At 52.7% G+C, this 24,937-nt stretch overlaps 1 protein-coding gene and 1 pseudogene across 4 annotated transcripts in view; one reads left to right on the top strand and one right to left on the bottom strand.

The window, feature by feature from the left end:
- Window positions 1-24,937, top strand: part of LOC139281259 (lysosomal alpha-glucosidase-like) — a 264,822-nt gene that overhangs the window by 13,721 nt on the left and 226,164 nt on the right. For all 4 annotated transcript variants that reach the window (XM_070901337.1, XM_070901336.1, XM_070901335.1 and 1 more), the window contains 11 exons: window positions 1,314-1,965; window positions 4,982-5,127; window positions 8,497-8,662; window positions 10,694-10,790; window positions 14,102-14,221; window positions 16,109-16,227; window positions 16,889-17,020; window positions 17,754-17,864; window positions 19,748-19,861; window positions 22,911-22,995; window positions 24,457-24,574. In XM_070901337.1, coding sequence (XP_070757438.1) covers window positions 1,324-1,965; window positions 4,982-5,127; window positions 8,497-8,662; window positions 10,694-10,790; window positions 14,102-14,221; window positions 16,109-16,227; window positions 16,889-17,020; window positions 17,754-17,864; window positions 19,748-19,861; window positions 22,911-22,995; window positions 24,457-24,574 — 1,850 coding nt within the window. In that variant the 5' untranslated portion in view covers window positions 1,314-1,323. The remainder of the gene's footprint in view (window positions 1-1,313; window positions 1,966-4,981; window positions 5,128-8,496; window positions 8,663-10,693; window positions 10,791-14,101; window positions 14,222-16,108; window positions 16,228-16,888; window positions 17,021-17,753; window positions 17,865-19,747; window positions 19,862-22,910; window positions 22,996-24,456; window positions 24,575-24,937) is intronic.
- On the bottom strand, window positions 4,500-4,729 carry LOC139226085 (U2 spliceosomal RNA; annotated as a pseudogene).

The following is a 24,937-nucleotide window of genomic DNA, read 5'->3' as shown; positions in this document are numbered from 1 at the left end:
CAGGGTTCCAGCTCCTGAACCCGCTGTACTGACTCCTCCTGCAAAGTGTGAATGTTTGTGTGTGTGTGTATATGTGCGCGTGTATGTTTGTGTGTGTGTATATGTGCGTGTGTATGTTTGTGTGTGTGTATATGTGCGTGTGTATGTGTGTGTATATGTGCGTGTGTATGTTTGTGTGTGTGTATATGTGCGTGTGTATGTTGGTGTGTGTGTGTGTATGTGCGTTTGTGTGTGTGTGTGTATATGTGTGTGTGTGTGTATGTTTGCGTGTGTGTATATATGCGTGTGTATGTGTGTGTGTATATGTGCGTGTTTGTGTGTGTGTGTATATGTGCGTGTGTGTGTGTATATGTGCGTGTGTATGTTTGTGTGTGTGTATATGTGCGTGTGTATGTTTGTGTGTGTGTGAATATGTGCGTGTGTATGTGTGTGTGTGTATTTGCTTGTGTATGTTGGTGTGTGTGTGTGTATGTGCGTGTGTATGTTTGTGTGTGTGTGTATATGTGCGTGTGTATGTGTGTGTATATGTGTGTGTGTATGTTTGCGTGTGTGTGTATATGTGCGTGTGTATGTGTGTGTGTATATGTGCGTGTGTATGTGTGTGTGTATATGTGCATGTGTGTGTGTATATGTGCGTGTTTGTGTGTGTGTGTATATGTGCATGTGTATGTGTGTGTGTATATGTGCGTGTGTATGTTTGTGTGTGTGTGTATATGCGTGTGTATGTTTGTGTGTGTGTGTATATGTGCATGTGTATGTTTGTGTGTGTGTGTATATGTGCGTGCATATGTGTGTGTGTGTATATGTGCGTGTGTATGTGTGTGTGTGTATATGTGCGTGTGTATGTTTGTGTGTGTGTGTATATGTGCGTGTGTATGTGTGTGTGTGTGTATATGTGCGTGTGTATGTTTGTGTGTGTGTGTATATGTGTGTGTGTGTATATGTGCGTGTATGTGTATATGTGCGTGTGTATGTTTGTGTGTGTGTGTATATGTGCGTGTGTGTGTGTGTGTGTGTATATGTGCGTGTGCATGTGTGTGTGTGTGTATATGTGTGTGTGTATGGACATTGGCTGAGGACAGGGTCGAGACCTCGCTTATGGATACGGTTGGCACTCCCGTGCGGCGAGTGGACACATGGGCACGGTATCAGAGCCCAGCCGGGAGTCGGTGCGTTGGCGGGGTGGGGGGGGGTTGGGGGGGACTCGATGCGTTGGGGGGAAGGGTTGGGGGGGTGGGGGGGGGGGTGGCGGGTTTGGGGGGAGAAATTGGAAAGTAAACCAAAGTAAGTTATGTTCTTCCTGTGTATTTCAGCTCCAGTGAGATGTCGCGCGGGAAGGAATTCCTGTCGGATCCCGCGGTGGGCGAGGAGCAGGCGGAATCCCGGCCAGTGGCTGCAGGAAGGGCGAGGATTAACCGGGGCGGCGCCCGTCTCCGCTGGCACCCGTGGGTGCTGGTGCCCACCCTGATACTTCTCCTGGGTCTGACCGGCTGCTGGCACGGGGGGCGGACGGCCCGGCAGCCGGTCAGCGAGCGGGCGGGGCGCGCGGAGAGGGGGGCGCGGGGCGTGGTGTCGTGGGCGGGGGAGGGGGAGGGGGACGGCCGGGGGGAGGGGCGGGCGGGGGACGGCCGGGGGGAGGGGCTGGCGGGGGAGGGGACGGACAGCTGCCTCACGGTCCCGCCGCGACACCGGTTCGACTGTTACCCGGAGCGAGGCCGCGTGGTGACGCGCGAGTTGTGCGAACAGCGGTCCTGCTGTTTCCTCCCGGCCTCCCCGGATGTGTCCGGCGTGCCCTGGTGCTTCTACCCCCCGAACTTCCCCAGCTACGCCCTGGGAAAGCTGAGGCCCACGGAGCTGGGCGAGGTGGCGGAGCTGATACGCAGGAACAAAACCTACTACCCACGGGATGTCTGGAAACTCCAGCTGACTGTATCGTACGAGGCCGACCACAGACTTCACATCAAGGTGAGCAGCTAACAGCGAGCAGCAAAAATGTTCCCTTTGTCTCGGTTTAAATATGAATTCTCGGGATCTGGCAAGGGCGGCATTTATCGCCTGTCCCTGGTCCCCCTCCCCGACGAGACAGAGCTGGGCGGCTGTAGCTGCTATGAGGACAGATTGAGTAGACTAGGTCTGGAGTTTAGAAGAATGAGAGGTGATCTCGCTGAAATATAAAGCATTCTTACAGGGCTTGACAGGGAGGGTGTTTCCCCCGGGGCTGGGGAGTCTAGAACCAGGGGTCACAGTCTCCGAATAAGGGGTCAGCCATTTAGGACTGAGCTGAGGAGAAACCTCTTCACTCGGAGGGTGGTGAATCTCTGGAATTCTCTGCCCCAGAGGGCTGTGGAGACTCAGCCATTGAATATATTCAAGACAGAGAGCGATAGATATTTGGATATTAAGGCAATCAAGAGATTCCCTTAAATTCCAAAAATCTATCGCTAGGACCGAGATGAGGAGAAACTTTTTCACCCAGGGAATTGTGAACCTATGGAATTCTCAGAAAGTTGTTGAATCCAGTTCATTGGATATATTCAAAAGGGAGTTAGATGTGGTCCTTACGGCTAAAGGGATCAAGGGGTATGCAGAGAAGGCAGGAGTGGGGTACTGAGGTTGCATGATCAGCCATGATCTTATTGAATGGCGGTGCAGGCTCGAAGGGCCGAATGGCCTGCTCCGGCTTTTAGATTCTTTGTAGCAGTTTTGAAACAACTGGATGGCTTGCTGGGCCATCTCAGAAGGCCTTGCTGTGGGTCTGGAGTCACATCGAGGCTCAGACTAGGTAAGGATCGCAGGTTCCCTCCCAAAGGGACATTAGTGAAGCAGTTCGGTTTTACAACAAGGAGTGCACAGGGTAAAACTAGCTCAGCTTTTTAAAAAATGTCAGTCTTGGGGACTGTGGTGAACCGTCTTCTTGAGCCGCTTCAGTCCAGTTATTCATTTCCCACATTACAACAGTGACTGCACTTCAAAACATAAGAACATAAGAAATAGGAGCAGGAGTAGGCCATACGGCCCCTGGAACCTGCTCCGCCATTCAGTAAGATCATGGCTGATCTGATCATGGACTCAGCTCCACTTCCCCGCCCACTCCCCATAACCCCTTATCCCCTTATCGTTTAAGAAATTGTCTCTCTCTGTCTTAAATTTATTCAATGTCCCAGCTTCCACAGCTCTGTGAGGCAGCGAATTCCACAGATTTACAACCCTCTGAGAGAAGAAACTCCTCCTCATCTCAGTTTTAAATGGGCGGCCCCTTATTCTGAGATTATGCCCCCTAGTTCTAGTCTCCCCCATCAGTGGAAACATCCTCTCTGCAAAGTACTTCATGGGCTGTAAAGCGCTTTGGGAAGTCCTGGGGTGGTGAAAGGGGCTATATAAATGCAAGTTCTTTCTTTGTCGTGGTTTGATACGACTGAGTGGCTCGCTGGGCCGTTTCAGAGGGCCGTTGGTGTGGGTCTGGAGTCACGAGTAGGCCAGACCGGGTAAGGACAGCGGGTTTCTGTCCCTAGAGGGACTTTAGTGAACCGGATGGGATTTTAACGACAATACGGCAGCCTCATAGTCACGGACACCAGCTTTGTTTAATTCCAGATTTTAAAAATTGAATTCAAATTCTCAAACTCCCCCGGTGGCACTGAAACTCACATTCTCTGGATTATTAATCCAGTAAAAAAAGGCTGCCATTTATATAGCGCCTTTCACAGTCTCAGGACGATCCAAAGCACTTTACAGCCAATGAAGTACTTTTGGAGTGTAGTCACTGTTGTAATGTGAGAAACACAGCAGCCAATCTGCGCACAGCAAGCTCCCACACACAGCAATGTGATAATGATCAGACCGACCCTTCTTTAAATTTACATTTACATGTTGACTCTGATAGACGAGATTATTGGGGTAGGTTTTGTGAAATATCCCCCCCCCCCCCAATTATCTCCGATTCTGACCCACAAAACACATGGAGCCATGTGCAGTTTGCCTGGTGTCAATAGGTAAAGGCAGACTTGCATTTATATAGCGCCTTTCATGACCACCGGACGTCTCAAAGCGCTTTACAGCCAATGAAGTACTTTTGGAGTGTAGTCACTGTTGTAATGTGGGAAACGTGGCAGCCAATCTGCGCACAGCAAGCTCCCATACACAGCAATGTGATAATGACCAGATAATCTGATTCTTTTGTTGCGTTAAATGAGGGATAAATATTTACCAGACACCGGGGATAACTCCCCTGCTCTTCTCTGAAATAGTGCCCTGTAATATTTTACATCCACCTGAGAGGGCAGATGATTTAACATCTCATCTGAAAGACAGCACCTCCGACAGTGCAGCACTCCCTCAGTATTGCACTGGGAGTGTCAGCCTGGATTTTTTTTTTTTTTTTTTTTTTAAATTCATGTCCAATCGTTATCCAATCGTTACAATTCTTTGTCAAACGCCAGAGGTCACCCTGCACCAGTCAAGGATCACTCTGCGCCAATGCTCTTAGCCAAAAGGCCTAGAGCCACTGCACCGTTCCTGGAAGTACTGCAATACCAGGTTCGTGCCATGGAGGTGGATGGGTCAGGTCCCCCACACACCTCCGTGGAGGTGGATGGGTCACCAATCCCACCCACCTCCTGTTTACAAAAATGTAAGCATATACCTTCCTGACCAGGGAGGAACCACCCGGACGTCATGGTGGCTGGTCAGGTTAGTTATGCAGATCTTAGCCAAAAGGCCGAGAAGTGTCAGCCTGGATATTGTGCTCAAGTCCTGGGAGTGGGACTTGAACCCACAACCTTCTGACTCCGAGGTGAGAGTGCTACCCACTGAGTCACGGCTGACACAAGGTGGCTAGTAAAATGCACGGACTCAAACAGAGAAGGAAGAATGACTTGATCGCAGCGTACAGGAGTTGGTCGAATGTCCCGGCCAGCGTCTCACGGAGAGGGTGACAGGGTCAGGCGCTTCATATACATGCTCTTTCTGTGACACAATTCAGATCAATGACTCTTCCAATCCGCGGTACGAGGTCCCCATTGAGGTCGCCAAGGCAATGGAGAGAGCGCAGAGTCCGTTGTACAGCGTGGAATATTCCCAGGATCCCTTCGGGATGATCGTCAAGAGGAAATCCACGGGCACAGTGCTGTATGTTGCTCAGCGGAACTTTCTAAATGAGCCGGGGGATACAGGGGTGGGGGGGATCTGGGGCCGGGGGGGCGGGGCAGACTGGGGCCAGGGGGGGACTGGGGCCGGGGGTAGGGGGGGCAGACTGCGGCCAGGGGGCGACTGGGGCCAGGGGGGGGGACTGGGGGCGGGGGATGGGGGGGCGGACTGGGGCCAGGGGGGGACTGGGGGTGGGGGGGGGCAGACTGGGGCCAGGGGGCGACTGGGGCCAGGGGGGGGGGGTAGACTGGGGCCAGGGGGGGACTGGGGGTGGGGGGGGGGCAGACTGGGGCCAGGGGGCGACTGGGGCCAGGGGGGGAACTGGGGGCGGGGGATGGGGGGGCGGACTGGGGCCAGGGGGGGACCGGGGGTGCAGACTGGGGCCAGGGGGGGACTGGGGCCGTGGGATGACTGAGGCTGGGGGTGGGGAACGGGGGGCGGGGGGGACTGAGGCTGGGGGTGGGGACTTGGGCCGGAGGGGGGGGGGAGGGGGCGGGGAAGGGGAGGGGGGACTGGGGCCGGGGGGGGGGGAGGGAGAAGGGGGATGGGGCGGACTGGGGCCGTGGGGAGGGGGGGTACTGGGGCAAGGATTGTGGGGGGGAGGGGTACTGGAGCCCGGGGGGGAGGGGGGCCCTGGGGGGAGGGGAGGGGGGGATACTGGGGCCCCGGGGGGGGGTGCTGGGGATTGAGAAACCCTTGCTGTGTTTTGCGATCGAGCTGTGTGTGTGTCAGGTGAATGTCCAGTTGTCCCAACCTCTGTAACATTGTCAGAGAACCTTTGGTGGGGCAGTCAACACAAGTGGGGTTTGAGGTAAGTGGAGGAGGGGGGGGGGGGGGGTTACCAAAGTGGAGATTAAATACCCGAAATCCTTTCTGAATTTGAAATGGCTTCTGAAACATTCTGGAACTTCATAGAATGATACAGCACAGAAGGAGACCATTCGGCCCATCGTGTCCTGAGGCGGCTCGTTCAAAGAGCGATCCAATTAGTCCCAACCACCCCCCCCCCCCCCCCCCCCCGGCCCTTTCCCCATCGCCCTACACATATTTTTTTCTCAAGTATTTACTTTGAGAGTCACAATTGAATCTGCTCCCACCGCCCTTTCAGGCAGCGCGTTCCCGATCACAACAACTTGCCGCATAATAACAGTTCTCCTCATCTCCCCTCTGCCTCTTTTGCCAATTATTTTAAATGTCCATTGGTTACCGACCCTCCTGTTCCTCCCGATTTACTCTGAGAGCATGCAGAGACCAAGCGCAGGCAGCGGAAGGAGCGTGCGGCAAACCACCCTTTCCTTCAACCACTGTCTGTCCCACCTGTGACAGAGACTGTAATTCCCGTATTGGACTGTACAGCCACCTGAGAACTCACTTTTAGAGTGGAAGCAAGTCTTCCTCGATCGCGAGGGACTGCCTATGATGATGATGATTTACTCTGTCCAGGCCCCTCATGATTTTGATCACCTCAATCAAATCTCCTCTCAACCTTCTCTGCTCTAAGGAGAACAACCCCAGCTTCTCCAGTCTATCCACGTGACTGAAGTCCCTCATCCCTGGAACCATTCTCGTAAATCTCCTCTACACCATCTGTAACATATGTACCTGGGAGTATGCTCCCAGACGACATCCGAGCCAGGGTGTCCCTGGAGATGGAGCACACGGTGTCCACCAGTACGCTCCCGGCCTTCCGCGAGAGGTGGGCGTCGGAGGGACTGGAGTGTATCATCACCCCCGGCAACCAAATTTTAATTTGATGTTTTTGTCGAAAGTTGAATTTGTTTATTGTGCTGGTTTTAGTGCCCCCCCCCCCCACTTTTGGCCAGGGGGCACTTGTATAATTTGTGTGTTGGTGCCCTCAAAAAAAACAAGGGGGCACCTGGAGTGTGCCCCCCCCTTTAATCAGGGGACACTTGATTATTGTCTTCAACTAAAATAGTTGTAGAGCTGTTGAGTTGGGAGTGGCTTAGCCAGTCACGTGACGTTCACACGACTCAACAAAACCCCAGCCACAACACAAAAGCCAAACACTGCGGATGCTGGAATTTGAAATAAAAACAGAAAATGCTGGCAATCTCAGCGGGTCAGGCAGCATCTGTGGAGAGAAACAAAGTTAACGAAAGTGACCCGCTAAGATTTCCAGCATTTTCTGTTTTTATTATTTAAAACCCCAGCCAGTTGGGCTCGGGGGATCCACGATGAGGCAGGTGGTCGTGAGCCTGGTGGATGAACTGGTAATGTGTAGTGTGATTGTTAAACCTTTTGCTAATAAACCCACTAGTTCTTAATAGCAATGTGTTGCTATGAATTCTTAAGCCACGAAGCAAATACATTACAGCATCTTTGTTAAAGTGTGGCGCCCAGATTTGAAACAGTACTCCAGCTAGAGCCTAAGCTGTGATTTAGAAAGGTTTAGCACAACTTTTCCTCCACATTAAATGTATTTCTTCTGTTGGGCCATTCAGCCCCTCGAGTCTGCTCCTCCGTTCAGTCAGGCCATGGCTGATCTGTAGTGTTACTCCGTTTACCCGCTGCCCCTCTTATCCCATCTGCCTCTCTCCCCCCGACACGAGACGAGGAATGTGCCACTCGAACCGTCACTGTGGCCCGATGCTCCCGTGACGCTCACTGTCGCGGCACGGGGAACCACCGCGCGCCCGTCCCATTGTACCGCTTCCAACGATCGAAGTCCCTACCAATATTAGCCGTCAACCTTGGGCTGCCCTTGCCTCAGCTCATCCGCTGCTGAAACCCTCATCCATGCCTTTGTTACCTCTAGACTTGACACGCTCCTGGCCGGCCTCCCACATTCTACCCTACGTAAACTAGAGATCATCCAAAACTCGGCTGCCCCGTGTCCTTACTCGCATTAAGTCCCGCCCATCCATCACCCCCTGTGTTCGCCGATCTACATTGGCTCCCGGTTAAGCAACGCCTCGATTTCAAAATGTTCATCCTTGTTGACAAATCCCTCCATGGCCCTCGCCTCTCCCTATCTCTAATCTCCTCCAGCCCCACAACCCCCCGAGGTGTCTGCACTCCTCTAATTCTGGTCCTCTTGAACATCCCCGATTCTAATCGCTCCACCATCGGTGGCCGTGCCTTTAGCTGCCTGGGCCCCAAGCTCTGGAACTCCCTCCCTAAACCTCTCCGCCTATTTTCCCTCCTTCAAAATGCTCCTTCAAACCTACCTCTTTACCAAGCTTTTGGTCACCTGCGCTAATTTCTCCTTATGTGGCTCGGTGTCACATTTTGTAGCTCATAACGCGCCTGTGCAGCGCCTTGGGACGTTTCACTACGTTAAAGGCGCTATATAAATACATTGTTGTTGCTGACCTCTGTGTTTTTAAACAGGTTGAACACGACAGTCGCTCCCCTCTTCTTCGCTGACCAGTTCCTGCAGGTGTCGACCTCGCTGGCTTCGGCCTATCTGTATGGGCTTGGTGAACACCGGGCCGGTTTCCTGCACAGCGTCCAGTGGAACACTCTGACCTTCTGGGCCCGCGACAGCCAGCCTCGGGTACAGTATGACTTGGAACATTCCGGAAACCACTTCATGTGAGCCGCCCCCCCCCCCCGGCCTTGACCCCTCCTCCAGGCGATAACCTCCACCCCCTTCCCCCGGGCGATAACCTCGACCCCTTCCCAAGGAGGCGCTAACGGGGCTATAAAAAGGCCCATTCCACCCGCCCCCTCGCCCCCACCCCCCCCCCAATCGATGCAGGGCCGCCCACCAGCAATGTTGTGCGAGCACAGTTCTCTATTAGCCGAGCCTCTCCAACAAAGGGACACTTTGGTTCGGGTGTTTTGTTTGATGACACTGGGGCGAGTGTCTCCTTATGGTTTTATGAAGAAAAGGCAGATGTGTGCTGTAACTAGGGCCTTTCATTCCAGTGGGGCACTCAGCCAGTTGCTGGTAATGTTTTAACAGGTTAAAATATAACATTAATTTAGACCACTCGAGATCTAATCACATTGAAGATACCAATTAACCCTCCCAAGTAAGCACCTATGCTTGTGGAAGTCAAAGAATTAACTGGATTTCTGGAGTGCACTGCACCGTTACTGGATTGTTAATGGGATGTGTTAAATCCACTCTGGAAGCCACACTATAACGCATTTTATTTTCTATCCTTTACCCCTTTTCCCCTGAAGATCTGCACAGGGATTCAGTGCCATAGACGCCCGCTTTCTCCCATTCCCCAACCAAATGCCATTCTTCACTGTAGAGCCGTGTGTCGACTGGCTATTCGACAACAGCGGCTTCGCTGCTAGGAGCATCGGGACAGGAGGAGGCCATTCAGCCCCCTCGAGCCTGTTCTGCCATTCAGTTAGATCGTGGCAGATCTGTACCTCATCTCCATCGCCCACCTAACCCCCTTGGTTCTGTAACCCCCCCCCCCCTCGAACAAAAATCGTTCAATCTCAGTTTTGAAATTTTCAATTGACCCCCCCCCCCCCCCCAAACCCCGCCACCCAGCCATACATCTTTTCTGGCGAAGCGAGTTCCAGATTCTCCCTCCCCTAATCCTGGCCTCATCCAGCGTCCACACACATCGCACTTTCTAATTTGAGTCCCAGGACAGCAGGAACCCTGGATCATTTCCCCCCCACCACCATTGCCTGGGCCCTAAGCTCTGGAACTCCCTCCCTAAACCTCTCCACCTCTCTTTCCTCCTTCAAGACGCTCCTTAAAACCGACCTCTTTGACCGAGTATCGCCTTATGTTGCTCGTTGTCAAATTTTGTTTTGGGACGGTCCCGGTGCTATATAAGTGCAAGTTGTTGTTGTATAGGCACCGAGTTACCCCAGGCCTAATTTGACAAACGCCACAGCATAGAACCAGCCCCTAGCCTTACACAGTGAGCCAGAGCTGCTCCTAGTCATGGAATCATAGGCGTTTACGGCACAGAAGGAGGCCATTCGGCCCATCGTATCCGTGTCAGTCGAAAAAGAGCCATCTGACCGAATCCCATTTTCCAGCTCTAGGTCCGTAGCCCTGTAGGTTACAGCTCTGTAAGTGCATATCGCAATACCTTTTAAATGTGGTGATGGTTTCTGCCTCTACCACCCTTTCAGGCAGTTCCAGACCCCCACCATCCTCTGCGATAAGAAATTCTTCCTCATCTTCCCTCTAAACCTCCCCCCAATTACTTTAAATCTATGCCCCCTGCTTGTTAGCCCCTCTGCTAATGGAAATAGGTCCTTCCTATCCACTGTATGCAGGCCCTTCATAATTTTATACACCTCAATAAGGTCTCCCCTCAGCCTCCTCTGTTCCATGGAAAACAACCCCAGCCTATCCAATCTTTCCTCATAGCTAAAATTCTCCAGTCCCGGTAATATCCTCGTAAATCTCCTCTGCACCCTCTTCAGTGCAATCACATCTTTCCTGTAATGTGGTGACCAGAACTGCACGCAGTACTCCAGCTGCGGCCTAACCAGTGTTATATACAGTTCAAGCATAACCCGCCCTGCTCTTGTATTGTATGACTTGGCTAGTGTGTGTTGTGAATCCGGGTTCTGAATACTGCCTGTACTCATGCTGTAGGAGACGGTTAACCTCTATGGCGTCCACCCCTTTTACCTGTCCCTGGAGCCGGACGGCACGTCACATGGTGTTTTCCTGCTCAACAGCAACGCAATGGGTAAGCACAGAGGGCTTCTGGGGAGAAGCAAAACGTCATGGGACAACCGATTGACTCTGTCTGAAACCGGGCAGGTTTTTCATCCAGCAGGATGTTCCCTAGAGTTTAGTAGAATGAGAGGTGATCTCATTGAAACATATAAAATTCTTAAGGGGCTTGACAGGGTAGATGCTGGGAGGATGTGTCCCCCGGGCTGGGGAATCTCGAACCAGGGGTCACAGTCTCGGGATAAGGGGTTGGCCATTTTGGACTGAGATGAGGAGGAACTTCTTCACTCGGAGGGTGGTGAATCTCTGGAATTCTCTGCCCCAGAGGGCTGTGGAGGCGGAATCGTTGAGTATATTCAAGGCTGAGGTCGATAGATTTTAGTAAACTAAGGGAATTGAGGGATAATGGGGATCGGGCAGGAAAGTGGGGTTGAGGTTGAAGATCAGCCGTGATCGTATTAAATGGCCGAGCAGGCTCGAGGGGCCGAATGGCCTAGTCCTGCTCCTAATTGTTATGTTCTTATGTGATGTTTATGGTGAGGTGTTTGATGGGAGTCTACAGTCCACCATACTTTATAACTTTTCACACCTTTCACCACTTACCGCGGTTTATTACTGAGCACGGCGAGCATTTTCATCATTGCACAAAGCCTTTGTTTCTCAATGTTGCACGGCGCTCCCTCAGCCCTGCACTGGAGTGCCGGCCAAGATTTTATGCGCAAGCCCCTGGGCCGCCTGACGCAGAGGCGAGCGAGCATGCTGCCCACTGAGCCACGGCTGACACGTTGGGGGCTCGGTTTGGGGTTTGGCCGATGTTTCCCCCCGCCCCCCCCCCCCATAAGCTGTGCGGTCGTGCACCAATCACAAGGCCATGCAGTTCAGAGAAGGGTCACTAGGTTGATTCTGGGGATGAGGAACTTGACTTAGGAAAGGTTGAGTAGGTTGGGCTTCTACTCATTGGAATTCAGAAGAATGAGAGGTGATCTTACCGCAACGTATAAGATTATGAGGGGGCTCGACAAGGTGGATGCAGAGAGGATGTTTCCACTGATGGGGGAGACTAGAACTAGAGGGCATGGTCATAGAATAAGGGGCCGCCCATTTAAAACTGAGATGAGGAGGAATTTCTTCTCTCAGAGGGTTGTAAATCTGTGGATTTCGCTGCCTCACAGAGCTGTGGAAGCTGGGACATTGAATAAATTTAAGACAGAAATAAACAGTTTCTTAACCGTTAAGGGAAGAAGGGGTGGGCGGGGAAGTGGAGCTGAGTCCATGATCGGATCAGCCATGATCTTATTGAATGGCGGAGCAGGCTCGAGGGGCCGAATGGCCGACTCCTGCTCCTATTTCGTATGTTCTTATGCGAGGCCCCGCGCACGGCCACGCGGCAAATTTAAAGGGCCCACGCAGGAAAAGAAAAGATGGGAGGGGGCGTTGGTTATGGCGGACGTTCCATCCAAGCCGCGCAGTAACGGGAAGGTTCCCGCATGCGCCGCTCGCCGACTCCACCGCTGTAAATACCGCAGCACCTGCAAATATTTAAAGGGACAGCGCACTAAAAGAAACCGATGGCGCAGAACAACGCGTGGCTCGTGGGGACCGTTGGTTATTGCCGCCTCGTGAGGAGACGGTGGCCAGAGTTCACATATCGGCCCATTTCAGCGGGAGAAAGCGGTACGCTACAGGGTTTGATTGTGGTGCTGAAGTGCAGGGGCTTCGCTGTAGAGAGGAGCCGAGGCCAGAACTTCCCCCAGAGGCAGTACTCCCCCAGAGGCCAGAACTTCCCCCAGAGGCCAGAACTCCCCCAGAGGCCAGAACTCCCCCAGAGGCCAGAACTCCCCCAGAGGCCAGAACTTCCCCCAGAGGCAGTACTCCCCCAGAGACCAGAACTTCCCCCAGAGGCCAGAACTTCCCCCAGAGGCCAGAACTCCCCCAGAGGCCAGAACTCCCCCAGAGGCCAGAACTTCCCCCAGAGGCCAGAACTTCCCCCAGAGGCCAGAACTTCCCCCAGAGGCCAGAACTTCCCCCAGAGGCCAGAACTTCCCCCAGAGGCCAGAACTTCCCCCAGAGGCCAGAACTTCCCCCAGAGGCCAGAACTTCCCCCAGAGGCCAGAACTTCCCCCAGAGGCCAGAACTTCCCCCAGAGGCCAGAACTTCCCCCAGAGGCCAGAACTTCCCCCAGAGGCCAGAACTTCCCCCAGAGGCCAGAACTTCCCCCAGAGGCCAGGACTTCCCCCCAGAGGCCAGGACTTCCCCCCAGAGGCCAGGACTTCCCCCAGAGGCCAGGACTTCCCCCAGAGGCCAGGACTTCCCCCAGAGGCCAGGACTTCCCCCAGAGGCCAGGACTTCCCCCAGAGGCCAGAACTTCCCCCAGAGGCCAGAACTTCCCCCAGAGGCCAGAACTTCCCCCAGAGGCCAGAACTTCCCCCAGAGGCCAGAACTTCCCCCAGAGGCCAGTACTCCCCCAGAGGCCAATACTCCCCCAGAGGCCAATACTCCCCCAGAGGCCAGAACTTCCCCCAGAGGCCAGAACTTCCCCCAGAGGCCAGAACTTCCCCCAGAGGCCAGAACTTCCCCCAGAGGCCAGAACTTCCCCCAGGGGCCAGAACTTCCCCAGGGGCCAGTACTCCCCCAGAGGCCAGTACTCCCCCAGAGGCCAATACTCCCTCAGAGGTCAATACTCCCTCAAGGCCAATACTCCCTCAAGGCCAGTACTCCCCCAGAGGCCAGTACTCCCCCAGAGGCCAGTACTCCCCCAGAGGCCAGAACTCCGAGAGTAGAGGGAATGGGTCGAGGGACCATCAGCTCAGGGTGCACCGTTCCCTCATACCCCCTTTGGCCAGTTCGGAGGGACACCGGGGAACAGGACCACCATGAGGTCTGAGGACTGAGTTGAGGAGAAACTTCTTCACTCAGGGGGTGGTGAATCTCTGGAGTTCTCTACCCCAGAGGGCCATTGAGTATATTCAAGACAGAGATCGATAGATTTTTGGATACTAAGGGAATCCAGGGATATGGGGACAGTGCAGGAAAGTGGAGTTGAGGTCGAAGATCAGCCATGATCTCATTAAATGCTGGAGCAGGCTGCAGGGGCAGAGTGGCCTAATCCTGCTCCTAATTCTTATGATCTTATGATTGGTGTGTGCCGAGATCCGGGAATGGAAAACCAGTTATCAAACAATAGCAGGCAGTGTGCCGTTCCTACGCGGCTTTAGGATGTTAAACAAGCTACTGTACTGCGCAAATGAAGGAGACAAGAAATGAAGAGCGTCTAAAGCGATGAATTAACATGACCGCCCTTAAATATCTTTCTTCCTGACGCAGATGTGGTCCTCCAGCCTGCTCCTGCCCTGACCTGGAGAACGATCGGAGGGGTTCTTGACTTCTACATATTCATGGGCCCCGACCCCAACTCAGTCATCCAGCAGTACCTGGAGGTCATTGGTAAGATAGAGAAAGGTTACAGGAATAACGGTCAGGTGCCTGTCTTTGTAGCTCGCAGCAGCTCTGCGGCATTGCTCAGTAAGTAGGATGATGCAATGTTTTACTGTGGCCGGAATGCTGCACCCTGTAACGCACAATGTGATGACCCTTCGCGAGGGCAGTTAGGGACGGGCGATGAATGCTGGACTTGCCGGTGACGCCCACACCCCGTGAATGAATAAAGAAATTCCGCTGCTTACGTTGAGCTGCGAAAAACCTGGCCTCTCCCTTTAAAACTGCTGATAGACTGAGGTTAATCGCTGTTGGCAAGGGAAAAGGCTGTGGACTGGTGGGTGCCTGTAAATCCCCCGCTCCAGGTCAGACGAACCCAGCATGAAGTGAGTGCCATGGCCACTCACTGTTGGGTAAGTCAGAAGATGCTCTGTTTTAATGGACGGGAGCTTTATCCCAGGTTGAACAGGATGAAATGACACCGTCCCTTTAATACTTCAAGGTGCAAAAAAGTGTCAGCTCTTCGAGAAAGGGCACGTGAGGGCTGGCTAGTGAATCACGTGGGAATAGTCACCCAATCACATGCAGTAGAATAAACTTGCCTAGGTTAGAATAAATTTGCCTATGATTGAGTGTGATTGAGAAGTGTTGTGGAGAAGCATTGCAGGAAGCGAGTTACAACGCGCGATGTACTCAAACCGTTAACACGACAGCAGATATTACGTGGCTAAGCAGTCACACGTTCAGCACTGCACACAAAAGATTACAATGATAAGTACAGATGAAGAAAGTCATTTGGCCCTCGATTGTCCTTTTCTGTGAACCAGTGTTGATCCTCTCCCTCTTTCCCGTTTCCTACATTACAACAGTGACGGACAGCACGTCAAAAAGTAGCTGTAAAGCGCTTTGGGACGTCCTGAGGCCAGGAAAGGCGTTATAGAAATTCAATTTCTTCCTTTCTCTTCTGCCCATCTCAGTGTCGAACTGCCTCTTGAAGGATTCCAGGGGCTTTTGCCTCCATTATCTTCCCCTGCTGAAATGTATTTGCTTCCTAGGTTCTTTGCTTAAGAATTCACAGCAACACATTGCTATTAAGAACCAGTGGGTTTATTAGCAAAGGTTTAACAATCACACTACACATTACCAGTTCATCCATCAGGCTCACAACCACCTGCCTCATCGTGGATCCCCCGAACCCAACTGGCTGGGGTTTTATTGAGTCTTGTGAACATCACGTGACTGGCTAAGCCACTCACAATGCAACAGCTCCACAACTATTTTAAAACATAACTTTAAATCAAGTGCCCCCCTTTGGTAAGGACACTCGAACCCACAAATTTAGAAATTAACTAAGAACTTTGCCAATCAAATTTAAATTTGGTTGCCGGGGGTGATGATGCACTCCAGTCCCTCTGGCGCCCACCTCTCGCGGAAGGCGTACCGGTGGACACAGCATGCTCCACCTCCAGGGACACCCTGGCTCGGATGTAACCGCGGAAGAGAGGCAGGCAGTCGGGCTGAACGACCCCCTTGACCGCCCGCTGCCTGGACCGGCTGATGGCCCCCTTGGCCTTGCCCAGGAGCAGTCCTACGAGGAGGCCCTCGGACCTGCCCGCTCCCCTCCGTGCTGGGCGTGCAACTCACAGGTACAGACGTTACACCTGGCGACCATCCCAAGAACAGCTGACTCACTGGGTGGAGAGCTGTTTCCCGACCCCCCCCCCCCCCACCCCTCTTGACCCTCCCTATTACCCGCTTGTCCTGCAGTCCTGATCCAAGCTGAGGCAGTGCTGCGGTTGAATCTTTACTGACATTCGTGTCGTTTTCGCCTCGTGTTGCTGTTGCCTCGGTTACCTTCCTGCCGCCGTGAGACATTTACTGTTTTGTGTGTGCCAGGCTTGCCTGCGATGGTGCCCGCCTGGGGCCTCGGATTCCATCTGTGCCGCTGGGGCTACGGGACAAGCAACGCCACCTGGGAGGTCGTGAGACGGATGAGGAGAGCTGGCATGCCGCAGGTTCATGAAATCATTGTCTGTAGCTATCAGGCGGGTCGGAGGGAGAGGGACTCGGGCTGGAGGGAGAGGGACGCGGGCCGGAGGGAGAGGGACTCGGGCTGGAGGGAGAGGGACGCGGGTCGAAGGGAGAGGGACTCGGGCTGGAGGGAGAGGGACGCGGGTCGGAGGGAGAGGGACTCGGGCCGGAGGGAGAGGGACGCGGGTCGGAGGGAGAGGGACTCGGGCTGGAGGGAGAGGGACTCGGGCCGGAGGGAGAGGGACTCGGGCTGGAGGGAGAGGGACGCGGGTCGGAGGGAGAGGGACTCGGGCCGGAGGGAGAGGGACGCGGGCCGGAGGGAGAGGGACGCGGGTCGGAGGGAGAGGGACGCGGGTCGGAGGGGGAGGGACGCGGGTCGGAGGGAGAGGGACGGAAGGGGAGGGGCGGGAGGGGAGGGATGGGAGAGACGAGGGGAGGGACGGAGGGGGAGGGATTCGAGTCTCTCTCTTTGCCGTGCTGGGGACTAACCTGAGGGAGATTGTCTGCAGTCCCGAGCGTTGGTGGCGATGGGGCCTCGCTGGAGGGAACGACCTCGGGCGGTTCAGGATGCTCTCTGAGTTGGTTTGTTGTGATGTCGACGGTGGCTTTTGTAAAAAACACTTCTCGCCTCTCTCTCCCCCCCAGGATGTCCAGTGGAACGATATCGATTACATGACCGGCTATCGGGATTTCACCTTTGACCCCCAGAGCTTTGCCAGCCTCCCACCGCTGGTGGCCGACCTCCATTCCCACGGGCAGCGATACGTCATGATTGTGGTAATTGCTGGCTCCATCGGGTTCATCAGCAGGTCACCAAGGCCAGCCGGCGCGTGGGAACACCATCACCTCCAAGCCCCAAGTGTGCCAGCCGGGACTCAGTCAGAAGGTTGTGGGTTCAAGTCCCACTCCAGGAACTTGACACTCCCAGTGCAGTACTGAGGGAGTCTTTCTGATGAGACGTTAAACCGAGGCCCCGTCTGCCCTCTCGGGTAGATGTAAAAGATCCCATGGCACTATTTTGAAGAAGAGCAGGGGAATTCTCCCTGGTGTCCTGGCCAATATTTACCCCTCAATCAACAGATTATCTGGCCATTATCACATTGCTGTGTGTGGGAGCTTGCTGTGCGCAAATTGGCTGCTGCGTTTCCCACATTACAACAGTGACTGCACTCCAAAAGTACTTCATTGGCTGTAAAGCGCTTTGAGACGTCCGGGCGTCACGAAAGACGGCAAAAAAAGGAAGTGATTATCTGTGCGAGCACCTTTGCGGCCTTCTGCGCACACGTGTGATACCCCGGAGCCCAGAGAAACTCAAGCCTGCCTGTGTTGCGGGGTCTGAGAGGAGGCTTCCTCTGCTGATGTAATGCGCGGGTTTGGAGAGGCAGGGAGAGGGGCAGAAGATGCAATAATGTGACATGAATTCACCATTCCCCCCGCCCCCCCCCCCCCCCCCCCCCCTCTCCCAGCCGCTCTCCTGACGGAAAGTTGAAAGTATCTGTTGTGTTTGCAGGACCCGGGGATCAGCAGTGTTCAAGCACCAGGCTCCTACTGGCCGTATGACGAGGGGCTGAACCGTGGCATTTTCATCAACAGTATGTCCGGAGGTCCTTTGATTGGGAAGGTATGGGTCCTCATGGCAGGTCACAGAGCCTGTGCCCGATAACTCAATATCGGAATAGTAGTTGCGATGTAGGGCAGCGGTTATCAAGGCGTGTCACCCTGATTGCACTAACGCTGCATGGGTCCCAGTTCGTGCCTTTGATTTAATTCCACTTCTGGCATTGAGTTTGGAGTTTACCAAAGCACTTGGAGGCAGCAGAGTGTGTTCAGGGATGGTGTACCTGTGAGTATGCGCACAGGTTTGTAGAGCTGTTGCCTCTCAAAAGAGTTGCAGAGCTGTTGCCTTCAGTCCCACACTCCTGATCTTTGGGCACCCTGTGCGGAGGGGAGCGGGTAGGTCCGAGGGCCTCCTCGTCGGACTGCTCCTGGGCACGGCCAAGGGGGCCATCAGCCGGTCCAGGCAGCGGGCGGTCGAGGGGTGTCGTTCAGCCCGACTGCCTGCCTCTCTTCCGCGGTTACATCCGAGCCAGGGTGTCCCTGGAGATGGAGCACGCGGTGACCCCCGGTACGCTCGTGGCCTTCCGCGAGAGGTGGGCGCCGGAGGGACTGGAGTGCATCGTCACCCCCGGCAACCAAATTTTAATTTGATCTAAGTGTCAATTAAAGTTTTATTTGAAAATTTGTGGGTTCTAGTGCCTTTACCAAAAGGGGGTGCTTGATTTAAAGTTATATTTAAAAATAGTTGTAGAGCTGTTGCATTGTGAGTGGCTTAACCGGTCACATGATGTTCACAAGACTCAATAAAACCCCAGTCCGTTGGGTCTCGGTCATCTACGATGAGGTATGCAGTTGTGAGCCTAGTGGATGAACTGGTAATGTATAGTGTGATTGTTAAACCTTTGCTAATGAACCAACTAGTTCTTAATAGCAATGTGTTGCTATGAATTCTTCAGCAAAGAACCCAGGAAGCAAATACATTCCAGACGGTAATGAATCGCTAAGGTATGAAGAGAGGCAAAGAGCTCCTCTAATGGCTCAGTGCGTCAACGCATCTTGTTTTATGGTTCAGACAAAGAGGCTGGGGTGGTCCCAGGTTCGATCTGTGTTGTGTGCGGAGTTAGTTGATGTCGCAGACAGTACGGGAGCGGAGCAGGGAGGGGGGGCGTGGGGGAGGTCAACAGCCAGGGGAGGTGGCAGCCCATCTGTTCTGCTTCACACCGCCGGAGGTTTGGTTTGGCGGACTGGGGTGGGGGTGGGGCAGAGTCAAACCCGAGCTTTAGGCCGACTTGGCAGGAGGAGGAACCGGGGAATGCCGAATTACTCCGGTTCGATGGCTGTGCTGGGAAGCCCAGAGACCCGCTGGCTGGGCTTGGAGTCCCAAGACTGGTGACAGAGGTTCCTGGGAGCAGAATGGAGGCGTTCCTCCAAAGCCCCGTTGATCAACCTCCAAATAATTGGGGGGGCGTAATGTAGGCACCGGTGAGTATGCTCACAGGTTTGTAGAGCTGTTGCATTGTGAGTGGTTCAGCCAGTCACGTGATGTTCACAAGACTCAATAAAACCCCGGCCAGTTGAGTCCAGGTCATCTACGATGAGGTATGCAGTTGTGAGCCAAGTGGATGAACTGGTAATGTGTAGTGATTGTTAAACCTTTGTTAATAAAGCAACTAGTTCTTATTAGCAATGTGTTGTTAGGAATTCTTGAGCAAAGACGCCATGAAGCAAATACATTAGGGGGGACGGAGGGGGTGCAGGATGCAGGGGTCACGACCCCTCCCTGATCCCCCACTGGTTGAAGGTAAAGATGCAACCAGTGAGGTGAATGCTGGTTAAATTCACTCCTGTTGGAGGGAGGGAAAGGAGGATGAATGAAGATGTAATTTTTTCCTTCCAGTTAGACTATTGGATTTAATCGGATTTTCCCTGTTATTTTATGGGATGCAGGTTTGGCCAGGATTAACGGCGTTCCCTGACTTCACAAATCCCGACACGCACCAGTGGTGGTTTGAGAACTTGCTGCAGTTCCACAAAGCTGTGCCCTTTGATGGGCTCTGGATAGTAAGTGCTGGTTTTAGGAACAGGAGGAGGCCATTTAGCCCCCTGGATCTGATCAATTAGACCGTGGCTGATCTGTATCTTAGCTCCGTTTTAGCCGCCTTTGTTCCGTATCCCTCGATACTCTTACCCAACAAAGCTCCATCAATCCCAGTCCTGATGCTACAATTGACCCCCAGCCTCCATAGACATTTGGGGGAGAAAGTTCCAAATTTCTACCACCCTTTGTTAGAAAAAGTGCTTCCTGATTTCCCAACCCAATGGCTTAGCTCTTATTTTAAGATGATGTCCTTTTGCTCTTGATTCCCTCACCAGAGGAAATAGTTTCTGGGGATGTTGGCAAGGCCGCACTAATTGCCCACCCCAGTTGTCCCCGAGAACATTAAGAGGCAACATGTACATAAGAACATAAGAAATAGGAGCAGGAGTAGGCCATTTGGCCCCTCGAGCCTGCTCCGCCATTCAATATGACCATGGCTGATCTGATCATGGACTCAGCTCCACTTCCCCGCCCTCTCCCCATAACCCTTTATTCCCTTATCGTTCAAAAATCTGTCTATCCCCACCTTAAATATATTCAATGACCCAGCCTCCACAGCTCTCTGGGGCAGAGAATTCCACAGATTTACAACTCTCTGAGAGAAGAAATTCCTCCTCATCTAAGTTCTAAATAAGCATTCCCATATTCTGAGACTATGTTCCCTAGTTTTAGTTTCCCCTATGAGTGGAACTATCTTCTCTACATCCACCTAGTTCTAGATTCCCCCTCGAGGGGAAACATCCTCTCTGCATCTACCCTGTCGAGCCCCCTCAGAATTTTATACGTTTCAATAAGATCGCCTCTCATTCTTCTAAACTCCAATGAGTACAGGCCCAAACTGCTCAACCTTTCCTCATAAGACAACCCCCTCATCTCCGGAATCAACCTGGTGAACCTTCTCTGGACTGCAGTGTTGGGACTGAGTGACAGTGGTGGCAGGAATGTGCCCTTCACATTAGTGAACTTGTTTTTAAAGACAATCCATCCAGCAGCTTTCATGGTCATTGATATAGCGAGTGGAAGGCGCTACATCAGTGCAGGGCTTTCTTTTCACACCAGGACTGACTCAGTGCCAATGAGCTGCGAGGATTTTCTGGCCTCAGTTCCTGGACCTTCTGAGCCCACAGGGAGCTGGGAGACCCGGTTCCTGCTCCTGAGTGCTATCCAGTGATGGAACGCCAATCGGCATGTGGGCTCTGGGTGTCGGCAGGATCGGCCGGGGGTCTGAGGGGCCTCACAAACGAACGGTCTGCTGACACTCAACCGACTCTCGCATGTGAAGGACAACAACAACAACGTGTATTTATATAGCGCCTTTAACATAGTAAAACGTCCCAAGGTGCTTCACAGGAGCCTACTCATAATAACATTTGTCAGGTCAGGAGATATTAGGACAGGTGACCAAAAGTTTGGTCAAAGAGGTAGGTTTTAAGGAGCGTATTAAAGGAGTAGAGAGAGGTAGAGAGGTGGAGGGGTTTAGGGAGGGAGTTCCAGAGCTTAGGCCCCAGGGAACAGAAGGCACGGCCACTAATGGTGGAGCGATTATTGTTATGTCCTTGGATGCTCTAGTAATGACTCCACGAGGCAGTGTGTTGTACTTGAACTGTAGTGACCTAGACCTTTATTTGTTAACTCCAGAGTGAGGATCACACCTGGTGACCTGCCTTTTATACTAGACCAGGCACACCTGTACAGGTAACCTACGAGTCTCCCACTGCTGTGTCCTCTGGTGACACACCTTTGATAGTACCAACAGTAGCCATGTAGGATACATGACAATTATAATCAGGGATGCTCAAGAGGGCAGAATTAGAGGAGTGCAGACATCTCCGAGGGTTGTTGGGCTGGAGGAGATTACAGAGATAGGGAGGGGCAAGGCCATGGAGGGATTTGAATAGAAGAATTGTACAGGTCCTTCCCTCCCTCTTTGGATGAGACAGTGGACGGGGTGCAGGCACCAGGGGTATTATACCTCCCTCCATCACCAAGAGTCAGCTGAGCATACAGGACTGAAAAAGATCCCAAGCTCAGACTGGGGCCTTGTGCTTTTGTAATTTAAGCAGGACACGGCTCACGGCCATTTAGTCCTAATTGCACCTACCAGGAGGCCAAATAAAAGGCAGGTCTTCACTGACCTCCAATATCATCCTCTCAGCATTTCTTATCCCCTAGCCTGGCAAATAATTTGCACTTTTACAGAGAATTCACAGCACAGGAACAGGCCATTCAGCCCAATGGGTCCGGCCGGTGTTTATGCTCCACACGCGCGTCCTCCCTCTCTACGCCATCTCACCCCATCACCATATCCTTCTATTCCTTCCTCCCCCATGTATTCATTTAGTTTTCCATTAAATGTATCAGTGCTATTCACCTCAACCACTCCCTGTGGCAGCGTGCTCCACATTCTCACCACTCTCTGGGTAAAGAGGTTTGTCCAGAATTCCCGATTGGATTTATTAGTGACTATCTTATATTGATGGCCCCGAGCTCTGGTAATCTCCACAAGAGGAAACATCTTCTCTACGTCTCCCCTATTAAACACCGTCAGAAATGTAAAGGCCTCGATCAGATCACCCATTTTCTAGAGAAAAGAGCTCAGCTTTTCCTGATCATTATAATCAACCAGTTCTGATATTATCCTTGTAAATCTTTTTTGCACCTTCTCCAGTGCCTCTGTAAGAATATTATAATGCGGAGACCACAACTGTGCAAAGTGCTCCAAGTGTGGTTTAACCAAGTGTTACACTCATAATAAAGGGTGAGAATGAATACTGTGTGTAATGAGCAAGTGTGACCTTAGCTCCTTTAATAAGACTCCAGAGTGCAGGTACCTCGTGAGAGGCCTGCTTATATACAGGTAGGCTCTCTGGTGGTTAGGTGTCATGCAGGTTACAAGGAGTTAAATGCATAACACCAAGTTTAACATCACCTTGCTGCTTTTCAATTTGATTCCTCAAGAAATTAACTCCACATTAATGTTTTTTTTAAACCTGTCTCTCCGGAATATTCTAGGACATGAACGAGCCCTCGAACTTTGTGGACGGATCACAGGATGGTTGCCCTTCCAATGACCTTGAAAATCCGCCGTTCGTCCCAGGTGAACAATGAGTCACATCTCCAGGGTTTACTGGCAGGAATAGAGAGAGCAGTGTGAGTGGGATATCAGGGCCCTTACAGTGAACTACACAGTGTGATATCACAGCACGCTCACTGAACTACACAGTGTGATATCAGGGCTCACTCACTGAACTACATAGTGTGATATCACAGCACGCTCACTGAACTACACAGTGTGATATCAGGGCTCACTCACTGAACTACACAGTGTGATATCACAGCACGCTCACTGAACTACACAGTGTGATATCACAGCTCACTCACTGAACAACACAGTGTGATATCACAGCTCGCTCACTGAACTACACAGTGTGATATCAGGGCTCACTCACTGAACTACACAGTGTGATATCAGGGCTCACTCACTGAACTACACATTGTGATATCACAGCTCACTCACTGAACTACACAGTGTGATATCAGGGCTCACTCACTGAACTACACAGTGTGATATCACAGCTCACTCACTGAACTACACAGTGTGATATCAGGGCTCACTCACTGAACTACACAGTGTGATATCAGGGCTCACTCACTGAACTACACAGTGCAATATCACAGCTCACTCACTGAACTACACAGTGTGATATCACAGCTCACTCACTGAACTACACAGTGTGATATCACAGCTCACTCACTGAACTACACAGTGCAATATCACAGCTCACTCACTGAACTACACAGTGCGATATCAGGGCTCACTCACTGAACTACACAGTGCGATATCAGGGCTCACTCACTGAACTACACAGTGCGATATCAGGGCTCACTCACTAAACTACACAGTGCGATATCAGGGCTCACTCACTAAACTACACAGTGCGATATCAGGGCTCACTCACTGAACTACACAGTGTGATATCAGGGCTCACTCACTGAACTACACAGTGCAATATCAGGGCTCACTCACTGAACTACACAGTGCGATATTACAGCTCACTCACTAAACTACACAGTGTGATATCACAGCTCACTCACTGAACTACACAGTGCGATATCACAGCTCACTCACTAAACTACACAGTGCGATATCAGGGCTCACTCACTGAACTACACAGTGTGATATCTCAGCTCACTCACTGAACTACACAGTGTGATATCACAGCTCACTCACTGAACTACACAGTGCGATATCAGGGCTCACTCACTGAACTACACAGTGCGATATCAGGGCTCACTCACTGAACTACATAGTGTGATATCACAGCTCACTCACTGAACTGGAATCTAATTATGATTGAACAATTTGAAATTCTAGGACTGATCCTTGTGGATGATGGAAAAGGTCACGAGGGTTAGCCTGGTTCAGCGTGGGTCAGTGAGGGTCAGTCAGGGTCACTGAGGGTCAGCAAGGGTCAGCAGTGAGGGGAAAGTCAGCAGTATGCACTGCTTCCTGTCTGTGCCCTGTAACCTTGCCCTCTGTTGTTTCTTTCTCCATCAGATGTGCTGGGGGGCAGTTTACGCAGCCGGACCATTTGTGCATCGGTGAAGCAGAGGTCAGCGATGCACTATGACGTGCACAGTCTGTACGGGCTGATGGAGGCCAAGGCCTCCGCAAGGTCAGTCTGTCGCCAACTTCTGTCCGATGTACTAATCCTCACAAAACGATGCGGCAAAGTGAGACTAGAAGGGGCGAAGATGGAGCAGTCGGCCAGACAGGGCCTTTCACCCCTGGGATCCAGGATCCCGGCGAGGCCTGCGGTCAGTGCAGGGCCTGCAGCCAGTGCGGGGCCTGAGGGAAGTGCTGTCGGTGTGGCCGGAGCGGTCAGTGTGGGGCCTGCGGTCAGTGCGGGGCCTGTGGTCAATGCGGGGCCTGCGGTTGGAGCGGTCAGTGCGGGGCCTGCGGTCAGTGCGGGGCCTGCGGTTGGAGCGGTCAGTGCGGGGCCTGCGGTCAGTGCGGGGCCTTCAGCCAGTGCGGGGCC

This window comes from Pristiophorus japonicus, chromosome 15, assembly GCF_044704955.1.
Source record: "Pristiophorus japonicus isolate sPriJap1 chromosome 15, sPriJap1.hap1, whole genome shotgun sequence".
NCBI classification, from domain to species: Eukaryota; Metazoa; Chordata; class Chondrichthyes; family Pristiophoridae; genus Pristiophorus; species Pristiophorus japonicus.
The sequence above is the reverse complement of the archived record's forward strand: the minus strand, read 5'-3'. Positions and strand labels throughout refer to the sequence as shown.